The sequence below is a fragment of the Strigops habroptila genome, chromosome 7 (assembly GCF_004027225.2).
Source record: "Strigops habroptila isolate Jane chromosome 7, bStrHab1.2.pri, whole genome shotgun sequence".
NCBI classification, from domain to species: Eukaryota; Metazoa; Chordata; class Aves; order Psittaciformes; family Psittacidae; genus Strigops; species Strigops habroptila.
The window spans coordinates 2,212,120-2,237,081 of record NC_044283.2 but is presented as its reverse complement, the minus strand read 5'-3'; the positions used below and the strand labels follow the sequence as shown (position 1 = coordinate 2,237,081).

The window sequence follows — 24,962 nt, the reverse complement described above, 5'->3', positions numbered from 1 at the left end:
TTAAAAATAGAGTATAACTAGTATTGCTGCAGCTAAGTAGGAATGCTAAGTGTGTGAAGCGTACACGAAGTGATTTAGTGGTGTGTTGCTGTACTTAAGGGTAAGACTGCTGGGTTTTTCCACCCTATACAAAGTGGATGCCTCTTCCGTTATTAAGTAGGGGCACTGAGTCACATCGGACCCACTGCTTCTGGGAATTAGGGTTATGGCTTCTGCACCCACTTGTGGGTTGCATAGCTTGTTGTTAGTATTAGAGATCAGCCACCAAAACCAAAAAGAAGCATATCCACAGCTCAGCTAAAACTGAAATGCTGTTTGCAGCCCAGCCATATAGGAAATGTCTTTTTGTGCATGTGTTAAAGAAAGGGAGCTGCATCATAATGCTTAAAAGTGCTTAAGAGTACAATAAAAAGATGTTTGTGTCATAAAGGCTTGCAGAGATTTACCCAGAAAAAGGTTTTCTATTTTAATAAAACACATTGCAACAAGGACATGTTCTTCCCATTTGATACGTTTGCTGCATTCAGAAGGAAACAAACACTAAAAAAATGATGATTATTCAATAGAAGCCTGACAGCGTTTTGCTAGTGTTGTTATAAACAATATCAAATTCTGCTGTACAGTAGTTCCATGCTGCTGCTAGTTTCATTTTCCAATGGTTCCCACAAATCCTATGGAGTCCTGTTGTGCCCCAGCCAGATGATAACAACCAACCAGGGTATCACAGCTTAAAAAGTAAATAATGGCTTTGTGGAGAGTTAAGCTGCTGCATTTGCCATCCCAAATGGGTCAGGCTCAGGCTGTGTGTAGCTTTACTCACAGTAACCTAGTAAGTTGTAGTAATGTGAATGTTTACAATTCTCTCTCTGTACCCTTAAGCCTGTTAAAACACCAGGAGGTTATTTCTCTATATTCATTGATATCCCTTTATATGGGGTAAAACCCCTCAGATACATGTGGGTTTTTTCCATCTTTCTGTTGGAACAAGATGATAATAATATTTTTCTGTTTATTAAATTAGCAACTACTCCGTGAGATGCAACAGATGGCAAGTCGCCCCTTCGCCTCCATCAACGTTGCCTTAGAAACAGATGAAGAGCCGCCAGATCTCATTGGGGGAAGCATAAAGGTGAGAGCTTGTGCTTGAGGATGGTCCTCACAATTAATCATGGATGCTTCTTTTCAACTCTGGTTAACTCAGTAATCCCAAATCCTCTCTTTGTTATACACCTGCAAGAAGCAGTAAGTCTGTGAGGGCCAACAAATACTGTTTTGATTTGCTTTTATCCCTCCAGGTATGCAATTACAACTTTGGGGCTGGTTTAGATTAAAGTTATACTGGGTGTAAGGCATGGATTTTGTGTTTGCCTTGTTAGTTGTTATGCCTTGTAATCGAGAAGGATGCAGCTTTACACAGTAGAACATTTGGCTACAAATAGCTATAGGTGCTGCAAATAAAAGCCATTTTTCTATGATATCTCAAAGTAAACGGGAATATAATCATGTCTGTGTGCTATAATAGTGTTAACACAGTTCTGACTATATTATATATAAGTTCAAATACATCTTGTGATGTGCAAATAGGAGTGGGGAGAAATCGCTGTCTTGCACCAGGCTGGCGTGTTCTTAGAACACATAGTTTTAAGAAAAGCCTATTTAAAAGGAGACTAATGAATTAAAAGATCTTTTTGATGTGATGCTTTGACTAGCAGACTTGTATATAAAAGAAAAAAGAACCTGAGAACGCTGATTATTTTCTTTCCTAAAGTAGCTGGTTTATCTTATTTTATTTAGACTTAAGGTTTTTTGGAAGTCATTAGTCCAGGCAGTAAGTTTCTCATGTTCTATTACTGGGACAAGAGGGCAAGTTCTGCTTTTCTATTAAAAAAATATGTCTATTTTAATTATTGTAAAGCACATGAAAACCATCTGACCCCAGAACTTCTGTTTGCTGAGTAGGGATATTTAAATCTGGGCCTTCTTATCAGGAAATGCCACAATTAAGGATGCCTGTATAGCTTTAGCTCTTCCTTATTTATGTGGGAATGTAGTATTTCATGGCAAGTTGTAATACTTTTTCCACTTGATTGATGTCCTGCACCACGTTCTGGATGGACACTATGTAGAAGAAGCTTTTTGATACATTCTCCTAGTTTCATTATTTGTTCTGGTTATTTCCTGTGTTCCTTCCAAACCTTTAGTCCCAAGCTTGAATGATTCCCCACACATTTGAGTGCTTCATGAATTAATCCTTACCTTTCTCTGAAGTCGGGGATTATTGTCCATGTGTTGCAGGGGTGAAACTTGGAGCATAGTGTGAAATCAAAGTAACATTTACAAAGGTACTCAGTAATCCGGGATATTGGGGTACATGGTGACTGGGCAGCTAAGCTGACCTGTCTCTGGGACCTCTCCTTCGAGGCTCTGAGTGGTTCTACTGCCCATTGACTTTCATTTGACTCCAGTTTTTCTGAGTTTCTGTAATTTCTCTTACAAGGCTGGTAGGCACTGGAAGTCATTAGCCATTAATAGCTCCCAAAGATTTTGAAATACAGGCTTGTAAAATGGGATTGTCACTCAGCAAATGAGAATGAGCCTTTTTCTGATTGCTTCATCCAAGAAGCCGTGGGATGTGTATGGATGTTCTCATCAGGCTGGAGGTGGATTTGCGAGGCTGTAGCCTGGCTGCTAATGCTTGTGGGTTGCAGTCTGTCTATCTGGGAGCCCTTTCCTTCTTCTCTTCCCATTTTCTGGAAATACGGTAACTAAAAAGACCTCTCCAATAGGATGAGACCAGAAGAAAGCGGTCCGTAACTTTTTGATCTGACAAATCTGTCTGCACTCAGAACTGCTGAGAAGATAATAAACTTGGATCTCTTACATTCTGATCAGTGTGCAGTTTCTCCTCTTGTTCATCTGGCAATGCTTTTTCCTTTTACATTTGGGCTTTAAGGTCTGATTTCTCCTCCATACCTCTCTGCTTTTTGTTTTCTTCTCGGTTACTTCTGTGATTATAGGAATGTTGAATGCTTCTTTTTTGAAGTGCTTCCATAGGCAGCACCACAGACAGGATTTCATCTTTCATTCACAGCTAAGCTTCCTTGCTCTCCCGTGTCTGTCATCTTCCATATCTCACTTCTCTGACCTCCCTGGGTTACTTAAGAACGGATGGAGAAGCCAGTTTTAAGCATACTAAGTCAGACTGTGGACATATGTCCCTTTTTAGATCTAGAAGTTGTTACCAACTGCAAATTGCCCTCTGTGCTGATAACTCATACAAATGTTTCTCAGTCAACTTCAAGCGTAAATGAGATGGTCTGATTGAGGCAAATGGCTCAAAACCTGTGCAGTAACATGAAGCCAAATAGGGATCGTGGACATGGACTGTTGTGCCAGCAAGTACCTTCATCTGCTGGAAGATGTGGGTGCAGAACGAGGATGCTTCTCCATGACAAGGAGAATCGGTACATTTTGGGGGTGATTTATATAGTTTTTTATCGTTTTGGAGAACTTGGATAGGGGATAAAAGTATGAATAAAAGTCTAGCGTGTTTCAGCAAAGCTGAAATCACAGAGAGGAGGCTCAGGAAGCTTGTGGGTTGTGAGCAACTTGGGGAATGACACTTCTTAGTTAGACCTCTTGGATACTGCCTAGAAATGAATTTAAATAGAAGTGAAAAAACAGTATCAATATCCATGGGTCACCTTTGGGTTTTTTCCTCATCCCTTTTGCACCTGCATGGGAAAAAAAGCTCTTAGGAGGAGAGAGTTGAAGAAAGATGGGCTGGGATGATACAGAACTGCATTTTTCTTTTGTGTTTTGTCAGATATTAGCCAAGGAAAGAGTGAAGGGGTGCTACATTGCTTACTAAGCTGTTATCCAGTTCTTCTGACATTCACTGTGTCCAAATCTGAGCGCCTTCATTTTAAAGCAAGAAATCCAGCGTTGTGTTATCATAACTGCATTGGTGTTTTTCTTTCCCCATGTGAATCAAAGCCTTTGGTTAATAATGAGTTGATTTGAGGGCTACAAAAGAGAAGTGGAAAATGGGACGTCTTGTCTGCAAGAGATTAATTTCCTTTTCCATTGTGGAAGGCCAGTTGGCAGCCAGTGTCAAGCTAGTTTCATCCCAAGCTAATGTTTTCCAGCTGGACAGTATTAGAACCATGTTTTCAATTAGTATTTTTCCTGGGGTACTTAGAAGTAATAGAAAGTGATTTACCTGCAGGGAGACTATTCATATTACAGACTGCAGCTAGGCAACACATAACTAGCTGCTTGGGTTGATTTCCCACTCAACAAATACCCACTGGATTGCAAATCTACTGCTAAATTTGCTTAGTTATTACAAAATCCATTGGCTTTTCTCTGCAGCTTTTGTGTATTTGGAGGTGCTGCCTATTGCAATGGTCTGTATTTAACATCCCTGGATATCTGGGCCTCATCCAAGTGTCTGAACTGGTATTACTGTAACTGAGGCCTTTTTAGGTCTTCTTATCTACTTAATAGGAGTCCTGTAGTCCTCTGCAGCCACTTTTAGAAGAAGCTTTCCTGAAAGAAAATTTGGGAACAGGCTGAGAAAGTTGGGGCTGTTCAGCCTGGAGAAGAGGAGCTGCATGGAGACCTCAGAGCAGCTTCCAGTGTCTGAAGGGGGCTACAAGGATGCTGGAGAGAGACTCTTCATCAGGGACTGTAGAGATAGGACAAGGGGTGATGGGTTCAAACTGAAACAGGGGAAGTTTGGATTGGATATAAGGAAGAAGTTCTTCCCTATGAGGATGCTGAGGCGCTGGCACAGGGTGCCCGGAGAAGCTGTGGCTGCCCCATCCCTGGCAGTGTTCAAGGCCAGGTTGGACACAGGGGCTTGGAGCAACCTGCTCTAGTGGAAGATGTCCCTGCCCATGGCAGGGGATTGGAACTGGATGATCTTAAGGTCCTTTCCAATCCTAACTATTCCGTGATTCTATGATTCTAAGTTTATAATTCTGACATTGATCTCCAGGTATCTTGAAGTTGATAAAGGCATGAAGTTAATGCTTGTAGATTCTTGGGGAAAACCACATACACAGCACAGCAAATGCTTGGCTTGAGCAAAACACAGGGTTAACAAGAAAATTGTTGCATTAGAAAAATAATAGCCTTAAGTTGGAAAAAAAATGTCTTGAAAGCTTTTAGAGGATTCGACAAACGACATCCACAAAGGTGGATATTCACTTAGTAGAGCTGGTGCATAGAGCAGCGTTTGCTGTGCTGTGTTTAGGGATCCAACATGTGAAGCCAGGGCTAAGAAGCGATTATCTTTGCATCTGCAATCGACAGGCTGTCCACAGCTCTTGAGGGAAGGCTTGAGTGAGCAAACGCCTTGTGAAGTTCATTTAGCACGTTCTGTACCTTTATGCCGACGTGCATTTAATTCTGCTGTGTTAGGCTTCCAAGGGCAGAATAGCTTTACTGCAAATCCTTCATCAGCTCACCAGGCTGGCTGATTCCTTAAAAATAGCAGGAAAAAATGATGGGAAATAGCATCTTGCTCTAGTAATTGTTTGCTTTCTTAGGGAAGAAAGTGCTGTTGAGTGGTTTAAAGACTGCCAGAAGATCCCATCTGTTTGAGAAGTACGGAGATGAAGTAGTGGGCTGAGTTAGGAGTGGGCAAGGGATACCACAGATTTATATTTTCAGTCTCTTGTATTTTGCATGTGAGCCCTTGTTAAATTCCTTTTACATTGCAATGAAGTTGTGACCAGCAGAGGAATAGGCATCCCAGACTGATTTGAATTAGAAGGGACCTTAAGGCTCATCTAGTTCCAGCCCGTTGCCATAGGCCAAGACAAATGAGTAGTTAACGTCCTGTGCCAAGGGGCGATGGATTTGGGGAAGCTTCTGGGGTACCACTGCAGTGAAGGGTCATCCAGCTTCAGTGCTTCCACAGCACAACTTCATTTTTACATGTAGCTCTATGTTGGGTTATTTCACTCAATGAGAGAAGTTCAGTGAAGAACAGCAAAGAGCCAAGGAACTGATGGGTTTTACAGCTTTTATCCTGTTTTGATTGTCACTCTTGATGGCTCAGTTACCCCTTTCTTCACATGTTATTGACCTGCTATTAGTCCATCAAATTCACTGATGGACCAGCTTCTGTGACCCGCTCCCAACCCACTTCACTTAAAAAGAGCTGGTTTAGGGGAGGTAGGGTGAGCACGAAGTCTCCCACTTCACCATGCCACTGAGCTGAGAGAAAAGGGGTCCTCATGCAAGTAGGAAGATCTGGAAGGCTGACAGGATTCAGATGTGATATATAAAAGTAGTCTTAAGTAGAAATGACCAGGCTATCAAGATGCATTAGAGATGGGGGCAGAGCAGATGAGGGTTTTTCAAAGATGGTATAAATAAGCTGAAAGGGAGAATCATTCGTTATCCTCGAAAAGATAATGGTTGGAGGAAGGGGAATGAATTTGAGGAGGGAAACCATAAACTGAATAAACTTAATGTGATGTGGCAGTTGCTGGAGATGGTTCACATGCAGCCTCTGAGGCCAGAAAGGCTGGTTTTATTTTGCCTGACCTGTCTAAGGCAGGCTGCTTGGGCTTGTTAGCTTGCCTTTTGGAATGCAATTTGATTTCTAATGTATTATTTCTGGGGTTTCTAGCACTGGCTGCTTCTAGGAGCTTTTCCGTGCATTAACATGAAGGTGTTCAAAGGTGTTCAACCGTGTCCGTGTGTAGTTGTCTCCTTGTCTTTAGCAAAAGCCCTTCCACTTGTTAGACTTGGTCTGTGTATGCAAGTAGAGGCAGGAGGCTTCCTGTGGCATCAGTGTGATGAGGGAGCACAATGAGAATCCCAGAATCCCAGACTGGTTTGTGTTGAAAGGGACCTTAAAGCTCATCCAGTTCCAACCCCCTGCCACGGGCAGGGACACCTTCCACAAGAGCAGGTTGCTCCAAGCCCCTGTGTCCAACCTGGCCTTGAACACTGCCAGGGATGGGGCAGCCCAGCTTGTGCTTCATATTAGGTGTTAATTCTCCTTATGCTGGCCCATTTTCTAATCCATGGAAGGGTATATGATCCTCTCTGAAGGAACCCCATGCTGGATGGAGTAAGAGCAAGTAAGAAGGGAGTGTTATCTGGGCAGCTGAAGTGTGCAGAACGGATTAGCTACACTGGAACTGCACATAGCCTGGCTGTGATCCCTGCTGAGAAACCAACGACAAAAACACCTGATAAAACCTTCACCTAATGAATTATTTCCAGTTAACTAGTGTGGGTATCTTGTTTTGATTTCTGTTGCAAAATTAGGGACTTGGAGGGGGGGAAGCTTTTGCCACTTCCATAATATAATGCAGAATATAAATATTTGGAAGGGAGCTATCATGGGATCAACTGAGACATCTCTTAAGCCTGCCTTGTATTTAGGGACTGTTTGGGTATAATTGAGATTTAACTGGTAGTAGATTTAAGGGCTGTAAATGTTTCAGCAGGAAGGACCCTGATTTTTAGCCAATAAAGAGGAATTTGCTGGAGGGAGAGGATGAAGCGTGAAGCTTCCCACAGGAAAGGGTTTTGCTAAGCTCTTTATTCCCTCTAGTGCAAACGAGTGTCTCTTCTGATTGAAGTACTAACAACACCAGCAGCTTCTCCAAAATGTTATCAGGGACCTATTCGCATTCCTTGATGCCAAGTAGTTGTTTTATGTGTCTTGTGTTTGCCATCTTCATCCAACTGTCCTATTTTGTAGCAGTTTTAGCTTATATTTTTTCATGTGCAAACCCAGCCAAGTGGTTGAATAGAACCAGAAAAATCCTGCCCCTTCACCTATATAAAATCAAAATAAATAGCCCACCCCGGCCATATATATATATATATGTATGTTTTGCCTGGATTTGCTACCCGTGGCCTCGTTCATCCTATCCCCTCCCCAGGGCATCAGCAGGGAATTGCAAAAGGAGGGCGAGTGTTGGCAATGCTCCAAGCTGTGACACGAGATTTTGTCGTTTCAGGGTGACTGCTTTTGAAATACAAATCTTTTCCTTCACCAAGAGCTTGTGTTTCCATTTTGCTGGGTTGACAACAGGCGCTTTAAAATAGAAAGCAATTGTTAAATGCAGTGGGAGCAAACTCGGTGCCCCGTGGAGGCTGGTTTGCGTGTGTGCTCCCTGTTATTGGAAACTCAGGATGCTTGGGTCTGTCTTCTCAATTTCAGCCTGTTAGAATTCATTGAAGATGAAGAAATCATTGAATATGATTTTCATTCAGTTGATTCAGTTCTTCATATGCAGGTTTGGGGCTGAGTTGTGAGCAATTCATTCCCCAGCCCTTGTGTCACTTCCAACGTAGCTGTCAGGGACAAGGTAAATGTACATTTTTAATCTAGGCTCATTTACTGCGAATCATTGCTGAAATTTCATTCATCTCAATCTTGGAGGACATACATATTACCCTGAGAATATGATTTTTTTAAAGCGTAATACTCTCTTCGTTATAGAAAATTGCTTGTAACTGATTTTACAAACGTTCACTCTGCTTTTAATGGCACCATTTCGAAACTTGCAAATGCAATTTGACCCTTTTTCCTACCGAGTAAAAAATCAGCTGAAAAAGTGGAGTCAAATAATAAAGTTGAACTGTTTCAATAATGTTCCTCTTCTCCCACCATAAGATTTTCCCTTTATTTTAATTTCCTTGCTGGAAATTGAAAACCGTGTCCGAGTTATTTGATCAAACCACAGAAATATGTTTTCTTGTTAAGGACAAAAATATTCTCTACAGTATTTTTCCCTTAATACATTCTGAAAAGCAATATTCTGGCAGTGTATTCCGGGACCTACCCAAAATTGATGCTGAGTTTTTGAAATTACACAGAATATTTATTGTTGTAGCCATTAGTTTTTATGTGACACGTTATTAACCTTTTGAATTCGTCAAATATAAGCAGCGTAAATAGAAATAATGAGATGAAATAAAAGAGAGATGGGGAGGTTGAACATCACGCAATTCAACTTGATGGGGGAAAGCGTTTGGCTGCGAAATGATCTCCCAAGGGAACTAGTGGTGCACTCCATACCTGGGTCACCTAGAAATAGCCCAATGTCATGGAAATTCCCTGTTTGTGTAGAAAATCCTGGTGGAGAAGCTGTAGTACTTAGATGACCTAATAGGTTTCTTACTGCTTTTAATTTCTTGGGTGATGTGGCTTTTTCATGCTGGTTTTGGCCAGTAAAGTGGAAAACAGCTGAAAACAGATTTCCCTGCCTTCAGGAACACTGGGGTTGTGTCACCACTTAGTAAAATAGCAGGAACTTAAAGTTTTCATCCAAAACAGGGTAGTCACCTCTTCTAAGCACTTCCTAACACCAAACATGATAGTGCTTCCCAGTTAAAAGCCAGATGCTGCAGTGCACCTGCCTCAGGGTGCACATTGCCCAGTAAAGCGTGTTCAGATCTGCACCAGGCTGAGAGATGAGAGGTCTCTGCTGATTTTTTTGGTCTCTGACATTTTGCACTATTCTTAGTTGTTGGGTTTTTTCCCATCGTTTCCATTTATCATCCTTGGGTGGTGTGGAAGAGCCATCCAAGTCCCCTGCAGGAGAAAGGTTCAGGCTATTTGTGAGCAGCAGGTCAAGGTAGGAGATTCTGCCCCTCTGCTGCGCTCTGGGGAGACCCCCCTGCAGTCCTGATCCAGCTCTGGGGCAGCAGCACAAGAGGGACGTGGAGCTGCTGGAGCGAGGCCAGAGGAGGCCCCGGAGCTGCTGCGAGGGCTGGAGCAGCTCTGCTCTGGAGCCAGGCTGAGAGAGCTGGGCTGGGGCAGCCTGGAGAAGAGAAGGCTCCTGAAGGGGACACCTTAGAGCAGCTCCAGGGCCTAAAGGGGCTCCAGGAAACCTGGAGAGGGGCTTTGGCCAAGGGCCTGTAGGGACAGCACAAGGGGAATGGCTTTAACCTGCCAGAGGGGAGATTGAGATGAGCTCTTAGGCAGAAGTTGTTCCCTGTGAGGGTGCTGAGGCGCTGGCACAGGGTGCCCAGAGAAGCTGTGGCTGCCCCATCCCTGGCAGTGTTCAAGGCCAGGTTGGACACAGGGGCTTGGAGCAACCTGCTCTAGTGGAAGGTGTCCCTGCCCGTGGCAGGGGGTTGGAACTGGATGAGCTTTAAGCTCCCTTCCAACCCAAACCAGTCTGGGATTCTATGATGAGCTACATTAAATTGTCCATCCAGCACACTCAAAATACTTCTCTGAGGACAAGAGGTACCTTCAGGAGAGGTGCCTCACAGGCAGACTATCTGCAGTTGTCTCTTCGTAGCACAGATACAACCTGGGCAGCACAGCATCCCCTTCGCTGATCTCCATCCTTGTTGCAGCCAGCAGGGAGATGGTCTGGCTCCACAGTTCTTGCTGGTGCTGTGCAGTTGGCTGGGTGCAGGCGTGCTCTGTGTTTTGTGAAGGGCATGGCTCCTTTCCTATGGGCTCTTGGACGGCAGTTTGGCTCCTACAGATTGACCCAATCCACTGAAGGCGAGATCCTCTTATCCCATTAACTGTGTTCTTTTCCACCCCTCCAGCAGCTGAGCTCTGCTCTCCTCTCCGTGCCCCAGTCCCAGTGTGGGACTCTGCTGTTCAGGCACAGCTCAAAGCAGTCATCGTGTGCCAAGTGTCTGAGGGATGCACCTTATTTGCATAGATTTGAATAATGTCTACTTTATTGTGCCATTAAGCCTTCAATAAAAAGGAATTGCTTCTATAATTCAACAATGGGTTTATCAAAACACTCTAAATGGAAGTCTCTGGCAGAGGCTGGTTTTAACCATCTCATGAAAGGTGTTACAAACTTTGGAAATCTACTTTATTTTATCTTTTTTCTTAAGTGGTCCATTAAAAGCCACCTGTCACACTGAAGCACAAGCATTTACAATGACCTGATCTTGGTTCCCAAGTCTGATCCCAAACCTTCTTGCAGAAAAGCAGCTTGGATCTGCAATAAGAGCATTCAGAAACCACACAGGAGGAAGGCACACTGCAGAGGTGGGGAAGGAAAGGAGACATGAGCTCTTCTTAGGCCTCTCCGTGAAAATGTCAACTCGATGTAGCCAGCCAGCTTCTCCTTAGCTGCTTTGTGCTGTGATAGCATCTACATGTAAAGGCACAAGCAGGCTCATAGCAAAGCCAGCTGCAGGTGAGATCCATGATCATGGAATGGTTTGGGTTGGAAGGGAGCTTAAAGCTCACCCAGTTCCAACCCCTGCCATGGGCAGGGACACCTTCCACTAGAGCAGGTTGCTCCAAGCCCCTGTGTCCAAGCTGGCCTTGAACACTGCCAGGGATGGGGCAGCCACAGCTTCTCTGGGCACCCTGTGCCAGCGCCTCAGCACCCTCACAGGGAAGAGCTTCTGCCCAAGAGCTCATCTCAATCTCCCCTCTGGCAGGTTAAAGACATTCCCCCAGCGTGCCACATAGCTCAGTGTGGTCACCATTCAGTTACTGGTTTAATCACCCACGTGTTTTCATCCCTGTGTGCAGAATACAGTCCCCGGGCTCCACCGCCGGGTCTCTCTGTGTCTTGCAGAGCACACAACGTGCCCTTCACTCCAGGCTGACCTCTTGCTTGCATCAATTCATCATTCCCATCACTCAGCATGTGAGTCATTTCATCAGGCTGCGCTTTGTCTCTTGGCCTGGCGAGCGCACGTTTTGGAGATGGGATGCAGAATGAGTCACAGTTCAAAAAGCAGGTGCCTGAACTGGTGCTGTCAAAAATAAATTGGCAGGATTTGATTTTTTTATGCTGGGGTTTTGCTGCTCTGAACTGCAGCTTGTGTCAGGAAAGTGACTGGTTTTGATGCACAATGGACCACTTTTTCCCCTTTGAGATTTAAGTCAAGATTAGGTGTAGGAAGATGATCTTGTGCTTAATTCCTCCCAAATCAGCTTGCAACTGCCTGATTTTGGATGCATGGTTATAGAAGGGACGCTTCCTTGCCTTGCATGGGTGATAGAAACAGAGTACCCCATGCAGAGAAATCTGATTGGCGTGTTACTAACACTCAGCTTCTCTGACAGGGGAAGGAAGGAGGCTCAGAGGTACATCCTCTGCCCTCAGCTATCTATGGAATATCAGATGGATTAAAAAAATCACTGCAGCATTGAGGGTCGGACTCATCCCCATGGAATAACACTGGGTTTTAGGTTATGATGTGGCAGAGGTCTGCTGTCTTTTGCTGGGGGATGGCATTTCGCTGCCTGTTTGGGGCTTTTTCCACCAGCAGCGGCACTGGCATAGGAGCTTCTCATGGTTCAGATTGGGATCAGGAGAGCAGAGAGGAGGAAGGCTTGTGACCTTGAGGATTGAAATAGAAATCACAAGGGAAGGGAAAGATCGTGCCCACAGAGACTTATTATGAGAGTTTCTGCTGCACACCCAGCGTTTGTTAGTTGGAAAGGGCAGAGGAGGAGAAAGGGTCCTGCTTGGGACTAAAGGATGAGCTAAATTACCTCAAAATCCTTTCAGCTTTGTGACTGAGAGCTGTATAATGAACTACTTCTATTCCTTACCATGTTGTGGTGTGCAGGAGAATCAGGGTGCGTTTGATGCCATTGCAGAGGCCCTGTCAAAGCCTGAAACACTTCCCAGGTCACCCATAGTCCAGAGCAGCAGATGAGGTGTTGGGAGAGCTGGAGAAGGGAGTATTTGTGTTCAGAGAAGAAATGCAGTGTTACTTATTCAGATGAGCCATATGAAGGCCAAGATGTGCAGTAGGGCATAGCCCACGGACAGGCTGAAGGCACAGAAGAATATCAGGTTGATGAATAAATTTAGGTGGGAAAGAATAGAGGTTAGAAGAACGTTTCTGGTGTCAGAGCAGTGACATCCAGGAGCCTCTGGAAAGGTCTCACAGAGGTGATGACACAGGCTGAAAGTGGAACTGCTGTTAGAGCAGAGCATTGCACTTTTATGTGCAGTCACCTGCCTAAGTGAAGGACTGGATTCAGTGACCATGAGAAGGATTTTCCATTCTCCTGTTTCTGCATAGTGGCTGGAAGATGATGAGTGTGCTGCTGAGCATCCCCAGGGCATTACAGAGCATGTTGGAGTAGAGTTGCACTGAGCAATGTATGTTGGGGAAGGAATAGAGTTACAGAAGTGTTTTGATTTGAATCATAGTCATAGGATGGTTTGGATTGGAAGGGACTTTTGAAAGTCATCTAGTCCAACCCTCCTGCAGTGAGCAGGGACACCTTCCACTGGAGCAGGTTGCTCCAAGCCCCTGTGTCCAACCTGGCCTTGAACACTGCCAGGGATGGGGCAGCCACAGCTTCTCTGGGTGATCTGTGCCAGTGCCTCAGCACCCTCACAGGGAAGAGCTTCTGCCTCAGAGCTCATCTCAGTCTCCCCTCTGGCAGGTTAAAGCCATTCCCCCTTGTCCTGTCCCTACAGGCCCTTGTCCAAAGCCCCTCTCCAAAGCATCTCTGTGGCTATTCATTCAGTAGGAATTAAAAGCAAATATATTTGCAAATACAAATACAAAGGTATTAGAAAATGTAAACTCATCTTGGCTTGTTTAGTGGCTCCTTCATCCACCTCCTCTTCCTCCCACTACTTCTCCTCTGCTTGGTCCTTGCTGCTCACTCTGCTTAATGCTGAGGATGAGTGCAAGTGCTCGCTGTAACACCACCCAAGCACCATGCTCCAGTCTCAGAGATTCAGCAGGAATGTTTTATTAACAGTGGCATGAGTAAGGTACTTGGCTCTCTCTAAAAGAAAACTAACGTTTTGCTTGGTGCACACTTCCACTCGTGCTCTAGGAGTCTCTTGGCTGTACTTCTGCAGTTGCCTTGCTTGTGCTCTTTCCATTCTCTCTGCTAATTGAGTCTCCTGTGGGATACAGCACCAGGCTATGCTTTGGGTGCCTTGTGGGAAAAGCATTATTTGGAGTTTGATCCCTTTGTTGGATAGGAGATGAAGAACTCTGCAGTCATAAACCGGGCAGACAGCAGCTTACATCATTACAGCCTGTGTAATACGTATTTATCCACCTTGCACAGACTTACAAATTATTGTTGCAATCATTACAGTAAATATGAGATATGAAAACAGTTTAAAGTTTCATTTTGCTTGCTGTCATCTCTTTTTTTTCTCTTTTATTGAGCAGCAGTAATTTAATAGCATTGTTTGACTACTGTTTTTCGTGCCTTGCATTGTATTGAGTTTCTGTTGAACATTTAAGTACAGAAGAACAATTTTATGCCTAATGGAAAAAGCAATAATTATTTCATTAATACCAGGGTAGAATTTACTGAACAAGGAATCAGAAAGCATTGAGTGTATCAGCTAAAATTGGGCTTCTCAGCTTTTTTTTTGCTTATGTGGAACTAAAGAAAGCACTTGCCTGTACCTCTACTTATAGGCATAGACTTGCATCCTCATCTTACCTTCATGCCATACAAGAATGTGTGTAATTCTGTGTGGGATTATGGGCTAGCTCAGGTAAAACATATTTTAGTTTGACTTTGCTGTTGCATTTTGTCTTTCTAATGACATTGAGATTAGCTGATGATCATTAAAATAAAACTTTTAGAACAATACAGAGGGAGGGTGATATTCAAAGACACTGAAGGTCAGCAAGGGAGCCAGTTCCCTGCTCCTCCAGGATGGGAGAAAGCTGGTTGTCCATTGTATCCTACAGAATCATAGAATGGTTTGGGTTGGAAAGGACTTTAAAGCTCATCCAATACCAACCCCCTGCCGTGGGCAGGGACACCTTCCACTAGAGCAGGTTGCTCCAAGCCCCATCCAATTCATATTTTACTTGTAGACTTTATTTGATATCCATATTTAGAATCATAGAATCATAGAATCGTAAGGGTTGGAAAGGACCTTAAGATCATCTAGTTCCAACCCCCCTGCCATGGGCAGGGACACCTTGCCCTAAACCATGTGGCTCAAGGCTCTGTCCAACCTGGCCTTGAACACCGCCAGGGATGGAGCATCCACAACCTCCCTGGGCAACCCATTCCAGTGCTTCACCACCCTCACTGTAAAGAACTTCTTCCTTATATCTAATCTAAACTTCCTCTGTTTAAGTTTGAACCCATTACCCCTTGTCCTACCACTACAGTCCCTAAGGAAGAGTCCCTCCCCAGCATCCTTGTAGACCCCCTTCAGATACTGGAAGGCTGCTATGAGGTCACCACGCAGCCTTCTCTTCTCCAGGCTGAACAGCCCCAACTTTCTCAGCCTGTCTTCATATGGGAGGTGCTCCAGCCCCTGAGCATCCTCGTGGCCCTCCTCTGGACTCGCTCCAACAGCTCCATGTCCTTTTTATGTTGAGGACACCAGAACTGTACGCAGTACTCCAAGTGAGGTCTCACAAGAGCAGAGTAGAGGGGCAGGATCCCCTCCTTCGACCTGCTGGTCACGCTTCTTTTGATGCAGCCCAGGATACGGTTGGCTTTCTGGGCTGCAAGCGCACACTGCTGGCTCATGTTAAGCTTCTCGTCAACCAACACCCCCAAGTCCTTTTCTGCAGGGCTGCTCTGAATCTCTTCTCTGCCCAGCCTGTAGCAGTGCCTGGGGTTGCCCCGACCCAGGTGTAGGACCTTGCACTTGGCTTGGTTAAACTTCATAAGGTTGGCATCGGCCCACCTCACAAGCGTGTCAAGGTCCCTCTGGATGGCATCCCTTCCCTCCAGCGTATCAACCGAACCACACAGCTTGGTGTCATCGGCAAACTTGCTGAGGGCGCACTCAATCCCACTGTCAATGTAATGTAAGTGTGAAATATCCGTATTCAAGGTAAACAGGCTTCAGTAAAGCACGTTAAGAGTGTTCCATCTTAGGTCACTGCAACCATCCAGAGCCAGGATCACATACCCATTCCTCTGCTTTTCAATTTAAACAAGGACGGTACAATCCAGTAGACTTTCTAAAGCACTTCCAGCTCCCAGAGCAACCACTACCTCAGAACATAGTCCAGAGTGGTCTTGAAGACCACTGGGAAATGAACACGACCCCTTGGGAAAGATCAGAAACGAAAGACAAAGCTGGGGGAATATGGCTTAAAGGAAACAACAGTGAAATAGAGTGTTTAGGAGTAAATGTTCTGTGTTGTGTTGGTGCATACAGTGCTGTGAAGGTGTTACATGGGGTTAAAGTCTGGAAATAGGAGTTGAATGATCAAATTGCAGTGGTCAGACGTGGATATAATTGTGATATGCTACTGATGGGTTCCAAGGAAAACAACCCTCAATCCTGTTATTTAGCATAAGCTGCTCCTTTGTTATTGAATTTAGGGAGAAATACAAGCCTTGTGCAGCGCTTGGCTTTTTAATAGCTAAGTTTTCGTTAAGAAAATGTGTTTTTTGCCGTGACTGGGGTTCTGGTTGTTACTGACGCTGGTTTGAGCTTTGCAGGCTTCATGCTGGATATTTGCCAAGCACAGAAACATGGTTCATGCCCTGAAGCTTGTACAATCTGAGAAAGACAACACAGGGGGAAGAGGGAGGGTGTAACACGCTGTATAACATTTGTTTTCTCCTCTTCCTTCCCTCGTGGCAGACTGTACCAAAGCCAATCGCCCTGGAGCCCTGCTTTGGGAACAAAGCAGCCGTTCTCTCTGTATTCGTGAGGTTGCCTCGAGGACTTGGGGGTATACCACCACCAGGACAGTCAGGTGAGGAATGTCATTGTCTCTGCTGGCTTGGTGTTCATAGAATCCCAGACTGGTTTGGGTTGGAAGGGAGCTTAAAGCTCATCCAGTTCCAACCCCCTGCCACGGGCAGGGACACCTTCCACTAGAGCAGGTTGCTCCAAGCCCCTGTGTCCAACCTGGCCTCGAACACTGCCAGGGATGGGGCAGCCACAGCTTCTCTGGGCACCCTGTGCCAGCACTTCAGCACCCTCACAGGGAAGAACTTCCTTATATCTAACCTGAGTGGTTTGAACCCATAACCTGTAGAGACATCAAGTCCTTTCAAAGCATCCATGCCCTCCTCTTAGCAGCTCTGGATAAAGAAGTTTTCTCCCTCCAGCTTAATGTTTCCATGTTCTCAGCCCTTTTGCACTTAAACCTGAGGTCAGGACACTGAGGCATCATCTCCTTGGTAGTTTGTGGTTTCACTGGGGTTTCTCCAGTGCCCAGGGAGCATTAGCTGGGTTTGAGGTAGGATGGTTGGTTTCTGAGCTGTATTGAGCTAAATCCCGGTGGCCAGCAGTGGTTTGTCAATGGATCTTGCCGGGAGGAGGTTGCAGAGATGATGGATGTGCAGCAGCATAGCGAAACCTCCATGCACTTGTGCTTGCAGGATTTATTCCAGCACATCCACTGGTGCAGAGGAAGAGACATCCCTTCCATATAATGGGTTTCATTAATACCCATTAATACCCACACTTCTTATTGCCTGCTTTTTCTGCTGCACTTGCTTAGGATAAAACATGCATTATGTAAAAGCTTATTTCAGAGTAGAATCATAGAATGGTCTGCGTTGGAAATTACCTTAAAGCTCATGTAGTTCCACCCCCCTTGCCACAGGCAGGGACACCTTCCCCTAGACCAGGTTGCTCCAAGCTCTGTCCAACCTGGCCTAGAGGTTTAATCTCTCAAGCCAAAATGCTTTTCTATTTTACTTTTTTTAACAAGAACTCAAAAAGTGATATTAATTTTGTGGCTTTGGGGGTTTCCTCAGCTGTGGTGAAAGGATTTCTCTCTGTGACTGCTTTGTTCAGTGACTATTTCATTTGTTGCCTCAGGTCTTGCAGTGGCCAGTGCACTGGTGGACATTTCACAACAGATGCCAATTGCCTACAAAGAGAAATCGGGTGCAATACGAAATCGGAAACAGCAGCCCCCTGCACAGCCAGGAACCTGTATTTGATGCATGGACATCAGAAACTGCATAGGGTTTTAAACAAAACGGAGAAGTAATACCTAGGAGGAGGAGAAGGAGAAAGATTTCCAAGTTGTGTCACAAGAGACTAGAAGACGAAACACAACTTCCTTGAACCCAACTTTTTCTCTCATCTGCGTGATAGTTGGCTTTATTTGACAACTGCTCCACTTAAGTTTTACTGACACGTGGCTTCAGATTGCTCCTTTGTTTTCTTCCAGTTTAAAGTAAAATGATTTTATTGCAGGTCCAGTAACATCCAGTCGCCACCATTCATGGTCAGTGTAAATAGAACAGTAGTCCAATCTGAATGACACTCAGGTTTATACATGGAAAGTGCTTTGTAGTTCATGTATTTATCAAACTGTACAACAAGAAAAAGATGCAGTGTTTACAGGTGTCAGCTCTCAACACATAAACACTACTATTAATCTTCAAAGCATCTTCATCCTTTGTTTTCATTTACTCTTACATGGTTATTCCCTCATTATTTAAGTGGAACTCTCTTCCAGATGCAGCGGTTTTGTAGTCATCATGGTCCACAACATCAGGAATGCAGAAGCTGGGATGGTTTAAAGGTTGATGTCACGTGTTGCTCAGACCACATGCAATACCTGGAGAAATTGAATGTCACTTTGGAAGGACTCAGTGTTTACATAGTCTTAACCTGCTTGGAGTACACCACACACAAGTGCCTAGACTTGAACAGATCTAGGGAGTGAGGAAACTGCTACACACCTTTCTTTTTACCATCATTATATTCCTTTTAAATATATGTATACACACATAGATACAGTCACCCAAGGCAATCTGTGTTCTCTGTAATACATCACATGCAGTCAGGGATAAATAGCATTTTCCTGACCAACAGACTAGTCAACCAGACGGAAATATCTGGAGGGAAAGTAGAGTTTCATTATCTCGTAAGAAAGCTCCTGGTTTCACCAGCGCTTTTAATAGAAGCAGTTTGTGTTCAAGGCTTGATATATTATATTTCTTCTCATTTTCTCTGCCCATTTTGCTGCTTTCCTTCCCCTGCCCTCCTGCTATTCTTCTGGATGAGAGCAGAGCTGTGCTAGGGCTCAGAGGCATCGCTCTTCAGCAGTAAGATTTGCTTCATCTCCTTACAGGGTGCAAAAAGCAACTCTCTGGGTGCCAGATTGTTTGAGGATGAAGTAAAAAAGCACTTTAAGTAAAAAGCAAGCAGAGCAGCATCGTTTGGCCACAGGTTTGTGTTTTACAAGGTCAGTTACTGATATTCCCCAATGGGGTTAAACTCTAGGATGTTGAAGGAGGTAGCTTGTTGGTGAAAGGAAGGGACAAACAGCAAAGAGAAGGCTTAGGTTCTGGGTGATATGTCAAACCATCTGAAGTAGTCTTATTAGTTGGGTTCATGTTTTGAGGTTCAAGGTTGGACTTAACCCCTCAGTCTGTGCCTGCTGCTGCCCAATGTCTCCCTTGACTCTGGAATGTGGCACAGTGCTGGAGCCACCTCATGCGATGTTGTGATGTTGAAGCTGGTAGGAAGATGTCACATGAAGGTGCCAAATGAGGTGTGTAATTGTTGCTTAATCACAGTAAGTGTGGTTTCATTCAGGTCATGGTGTCTGTTGAGAACATCAGGTATTTATGAAATGGAGAGAGAACACGTGGAGAGGAGTGAAGGAAAGTGCTCTCGAATCTTCTGGCCAGGTAGCACCCTTTCCCCAAAATGAAACCCAAGGAACTGCATCTTTTTTTGTGTGCATGTTTTGGTGATCAATCACATATCAGCCACTCATTTTTGCTTTGTTTGGGGGTTATTTAACCATGTATTTTGAAGAAGCTCTTTGGAGCGCGGCGGCATCGCAATAAAGATGTGAATGGTTGTGCGTGTCCGGTCAGCAGTGTTGGGGTTAAAGACTGCTGGTTTAAAGACTGTGGTGGATTATAATTCTGATTTAATGTGTCATTTAACAAATACAAGAGGACTGCAGGAAAAAAAAAAAGTTGTGGAAAAAAATGCATTTTTATATATATATATGTGTGTGTGTATAGATATATATATAAATAAAATGCATCCTTTTCTAAACCAGAAGTTTAAATGCCCTCTGGGGAAAAGAAGTTATGGGAGGGGAAAGGCTGAATTTTGTCTTTTAGAATGAAGGGGTTTAGGCAATTGAAGTTTTAACTGATGCACAGATTACCTCAGACAGATTCATCTCCTGAAAGTATTTTCTAATTCCCTGTGTGTACAGTGATAACCTGAACTAGAGATATAATACTGGACTAAAATCCCTTCCCTGTTATTGCTTTCCATGTTTTCAGTCGTGATGCACATCCTCATATTCAGAGATGTCTTCTTGCTTCTCCAATGCTTCCTTGGGAGCAGAACTGCCACCCCAAATTGAGAAAGCTCTTGCGCTTAAGTCTCCACAGACAGGACAGCACTTAAGCAGGTGCTTAAAGTCATTGCTTGGGTTTTGCTGAACAGAAACAGCTTTTGGATCAATAGGCCTGGAGGGGTGATGTATTTTTACATTACAAAAAGAGTTAAATGTGGGGTTTGGTGGGTGATTTCTCCTTCTTGGAGAGCTGGGTCTTAATGGTGGAGTGTGCCTAGAAGTGTAGCCACAAAGTGTTAGATACTGGAAAAACAAGCAAAAAATGATCAAACTTTGAGGTTTAGGAGAACCAAATGATGTAAATGGAGGAACAAGACTTCTTTATGTAAATAAAATGAAACAGCTCCTTTAGGAGGTAGCTCTGCTCTGCATCTTATCTCCATACTGATGGGAGGGGGAAAGAGAACTCTCATACATATGTCTGCTGCAAACAGTTTCATCCCAACTTGAAAGGTAAAATAGAGACAAAGGTGGGAATGGATGGGGGGGAAGGTGCTTTATCACCAGGCCAGTATCAGAAGTGAAGGATTTGTGGGTTCAATTCTTTTGGAGGTGGTGCTGGGCAAAAGAGCAACCTTATTTCGTGGGAGAGTCTGTAAATAGATGACAAATAACACACCAGTTTTGCACTTGTACATAACGTATACAGTAGCGTGCAGAGCATTGAAAGATTTAAAGTGTACATAAACCAGAAGAAAACCTATTGAATGTATTTTTGATGCATTTTAAATGATGTATGAGGTTTGTCTTAGTAACTTCTTCATATGATCAGTATTAGATAACTTCCCAGAGCTTTAAAGAAACATCAAATTATAGTCGTGCTATCTTGCAGTATAAAGCAGGGAGGCATAACTTGACTTTTATGTATTCAAATGCAGTTCACTTAAATGTATAAGCGAAGTAAAATACAGCTCTTCGGTTTGAAAAGGGGAGAAAAATCCTCAACACTTGAAGACAAGTAATAAATGTACTTAAAGGAGTCATTACTTGGAGGATTAAGTCAGCAGTTTGAGCCTCTACCATTAAGATTGTGCCAGTGATTTCCATTCAGAATCACTCTTCTCAAGCGTTTATAACGGGCTGAAATTCAGCGTTCAAGGTCTCAACCCTCCAGTTTTATTCATTGAAAGTAGCCTTTAAAAGAAAAACTATAAAACCTCAGAAATATTATAGGCCTTTTATTTTAGAAGCTCCAAATAACACATATTTTGTTGTTGCTCACCGTTTTCCCTTTTTTTTTAGCCCAGAATTCCCTCTAGCCTGTTGTAGCATAAGTGACAGTGACCCTGCCCCAGTGTGGGTCAATATGTTGGATGCAAGAAGGTTTATGGGACACAACTTCTGAGTTATTGCCTCTCTCCCTGGGTTTAAAATGTGCTGTACTGAAATTGCCAAAATAAAGCTCTACATGATGGGATAATGCCTGTGATTAGCATAAAGTCATAGTGTGTAATGTACCAAAATGTGATGGTATCATACCGGAAAAGCGTGATGGCCCCTGTTGGCAGATACACGCTTCCTATGGGGTAGTTCATGTAGTAAATATTGCTCGAGAAACATCGTTAAACTGGGTTTATAGTATGGTTTTAAAAAGGCAGCTCAGCTTGCTTGGCCCTAAATAAGCTGAAAAGAGCTTCTGATGAAATACCTTCACTTAAACTTCAGGCTTCTCCCATAACCCACCACAAGTCCAGCGCTGCAAAGATGCAGCTGATTCTCCATCCTTGACTGCTCCCAATGTCAGCAGCTGCTTTTTCTTTTCCATGAGACCCCAACTTAGGGATGGAGCATCAGCTGCATCCCTGAACCTCTAAAACCCTTTCCCTGCAAAAAGGGATTTGCCAGCACTGAGCTTGTGAGCAAAGAACAGACCCTGCATGCCAGGAGCAGCTCTTAATCCCATCCATCCAACTCTACGTCAGCTGCGGATGTCTCTTCTTTTCCCTTTTTTTCTCTTCATTTGGGAATGCTGTAAGGATACGGGAGGGAGGGGGGTGGGATTTCAGAGCCTCCTGAGCGAAGCTGCAGGTTGGGAGAGGGAATTGTGCATGTTTGACATGGGAAAGTGCTGCTGGAAGACATGCGAGCACTCAGGGATGCAGGAGCGAAGGGACGGAACCTCATTTTTGGACATTGTGTTGGCAATTGAACTTAAGTTCCCCCTTTTTCTGTTGATAGCTGCTTAAATCAGATGAGTTCCCCGTGCTAGAATACAGTGCATAGGCTGGTTCTTCTGCATCAGGGCAGGTTTTGTTCAGTTTATTCCTTCATTCTAACACTACACATGCTCTATTTTTGTGCGTCTTCCAGGTACTAGAATTCTTTAGACATTTCCTCTACGTTTATCATTTATTCCACAAACCTCACCAGAAGAAAGAAGACAAAAAAAGAATAGTGGAGTGTAACGTATGTCAGTCCATTTATTTTTTCTTTTCTTTTTAAGAAAACAACAAAAAGAATAAAAATAGAGTTTTCTATTACTCAGATTTGTGCACAATAAATGTTCTTTACACTAAGATCCTTGAATTAATTGTACTCTGGATTATTTCCCTTTGTTCTGTAATTATTGACGATTCTTATCTGTGTTCAGACTTGAGCTTAGTTTGTTAATATGTATAATTTAGCATTTCTTGCATTCATATGTAAATATGAGCAAGCATTGTAAACTATTTCCTGGCCGGGGATTGTGGGTGTTATACAGACACACATTTAGGACTGCAGGTTTTGGTATAATTTTTTTGTATTGTAAAATAACAGCTAATTTAAAGCAGGAACGAAGAAATTCTTGGGAGGTCTGTGCATTTTAAATACAAAAATGTGAAGTACGTGTATATAAATCAAAGTAAATAATGCAAATCTTTCCTCTGAAATAAAAAGTAGATGATCTGGTTAAATTTCTGTTTCCTCTAGTTTTTCTTCTTTTCTCATCTTTTCTTAAGCTGAGGGGAAGGATGCTCCGACTTCCTCAGCACTGGGGTTGTGAGCCCTTGTTGTCAGGATACAACACAAGAGGGACGTGGAGCTGCTGGGGTGAGTCCAGAGGAGGCCCCGGAGCTGCTGCGAGGGCTGGAGCAGCTCTGCTCTGGAGCCAGGCTGAGAGAGCTGGGCTGGGGCAGCCTGGAGAAGAGAAGGCTCCTGAAGGGGACACCTTAGAGCAGCTCCAGTGCCTAAAGGGGCTCCAGGAAACCTGGAGAGGGGCTTTGGCCAAGGGCCTGTAGGGACAGCACAAGGGGAATGGCTTTAACCTGCCAGAGTGGAGATTGAGATGAGCTCTTGGGCAGAAGCTCTTCCCTGTGAGGGTGCTGAGGCGCTGGCACAGGGTGCCCAGAGAAGCTGTGGCTGCCCCATCCCTGGCAGTGTTCGAGGCCAGGCTGGACACAGGGACTTGGAGCAACCTGCTCTAGTGGAAGGTGTCCCTGCCCGTGGCAGGGGGCTGGAACTGGATGAACTTTAAGGTCCCTTCCAATCCAACCTCAAATACGTTTCTATGATTCTACGATTATCTGTTTCAGAGACTATATTACTGCCCCAAAGCTCAGTGCTTCTGCATTCAGGATTTAAACAGACCCAACAGAAATACACAGTCTCAGCCCCTTCCCTTTCTTACTCTCACTACTAATTTTCCCACTAAAATGCTCCTTCCTTTGAATCCAAAGAGGAAAATCTGACATGCATGGAGCCTGTCTCACCAAAGGGTTTGCTAATGATGTTGCCACCTTACCAAATGTTGGTACCAGCCAGTATTTCAGACACATAGAAAAGCTGGAGAGCGATGTCGGAGATGACCTCTCCCACCCCTGTGTGCAGCACTCCCTGGCATCCCGAAGCGCATCCCTGCCGAGGCGCAATCCGTTCTTCTCCATTTATTTTTATGTCTCTTTTCAGCTTTGGAATTAAGCACCGCTGAGATGAAGCAGAGTTGAACCTGACATTTATGAGCCATGAAGGTTTCAGTCACCGTCAACTGCGAGGACCGTTGTGCTACTTCATCCCATAGTATTAAACTTGGATGCAGAAGCCCAATTGCTGCCGAGCTGAGTGGAACATGCCAGCCTGCAAGCACAGCATGGTGTGTCCAGACTCGAAATGAAGTGGGCAGGGGGTAGTGGTTTTACAGCTAGTTTAAACTCATTTTGGACAGTGGGATAAAATGCAGAGGTTTGGGGCCATGTTTCATCCCTGCTCTGATATTTTCTTATTGTGTTGCAGCAAAGACGTTTGCAAGGAAGGAATGGAAGGTTGTGTGGAAGCACTGCAAGGCTCTGTGTGCATCCAGGATGATGCTCTTTGCTGTCATCCCATTGCTGATGGACACAGTTGGGGAAGGAGCCAACGAGGTATTTGCCATGCAGCTTTTTTTACCACAAGACTTAAATATCGATTGTTTACGGAAAGAGAGGAGGCAATTTTAAGTCTTTTTACAAAGCCACCAATTTAACTCAACCACTCTACAGAAAGCCTAGACCGGAGGCTGGGTGGTGTTTCTCTTTACCCAAGGAACACCAAGGTGGGGTTTGGGGTAACTCTTCGATAGTAAAATCTAACCCCAGACAAAAGCAAGATCATAGAATCCCAGAATGGTTTGTGTTGGAAGGGAGCTTAAAGCTCATCCAGTTCCAACCCCCTGCCATGGGCAGTGACACCTTCCACTAGAGCAGGTTGCTCCAGCCTCCATCCAACCTGGCCATGATGGTTCAAACATCCGATGGTTC

General features: G+C 44.2%; 1 protein-coding gene across 1 annotated transcript in view; it reads left to right on the top strand.

Annotated features, from left to right (window-relative positions):
* Window positions 1-23,144, top strand: part of ATRN (attractin) — a 173,195-nt gene extending 150,051 nt beyond the window's left edge. Inside the window, 3 exon segments of the mRNA XM_030491484.1 lie at window positions 1,022-1,129; window positions 16,539-16,653; window positions 17,730-23,144. Coding sequence (XP_030347344.1) covers window positions 1,022-1,129; window positions 16,539-16,653; window positions 17,730-17,854 — 348 coding nt within the window. The 3' untranslated portion in view covers window positions 17,855-23,144.
* The last annotated feature ends 1,818 nt before the right edge of the window (window positions 23,145-24,962 follow it).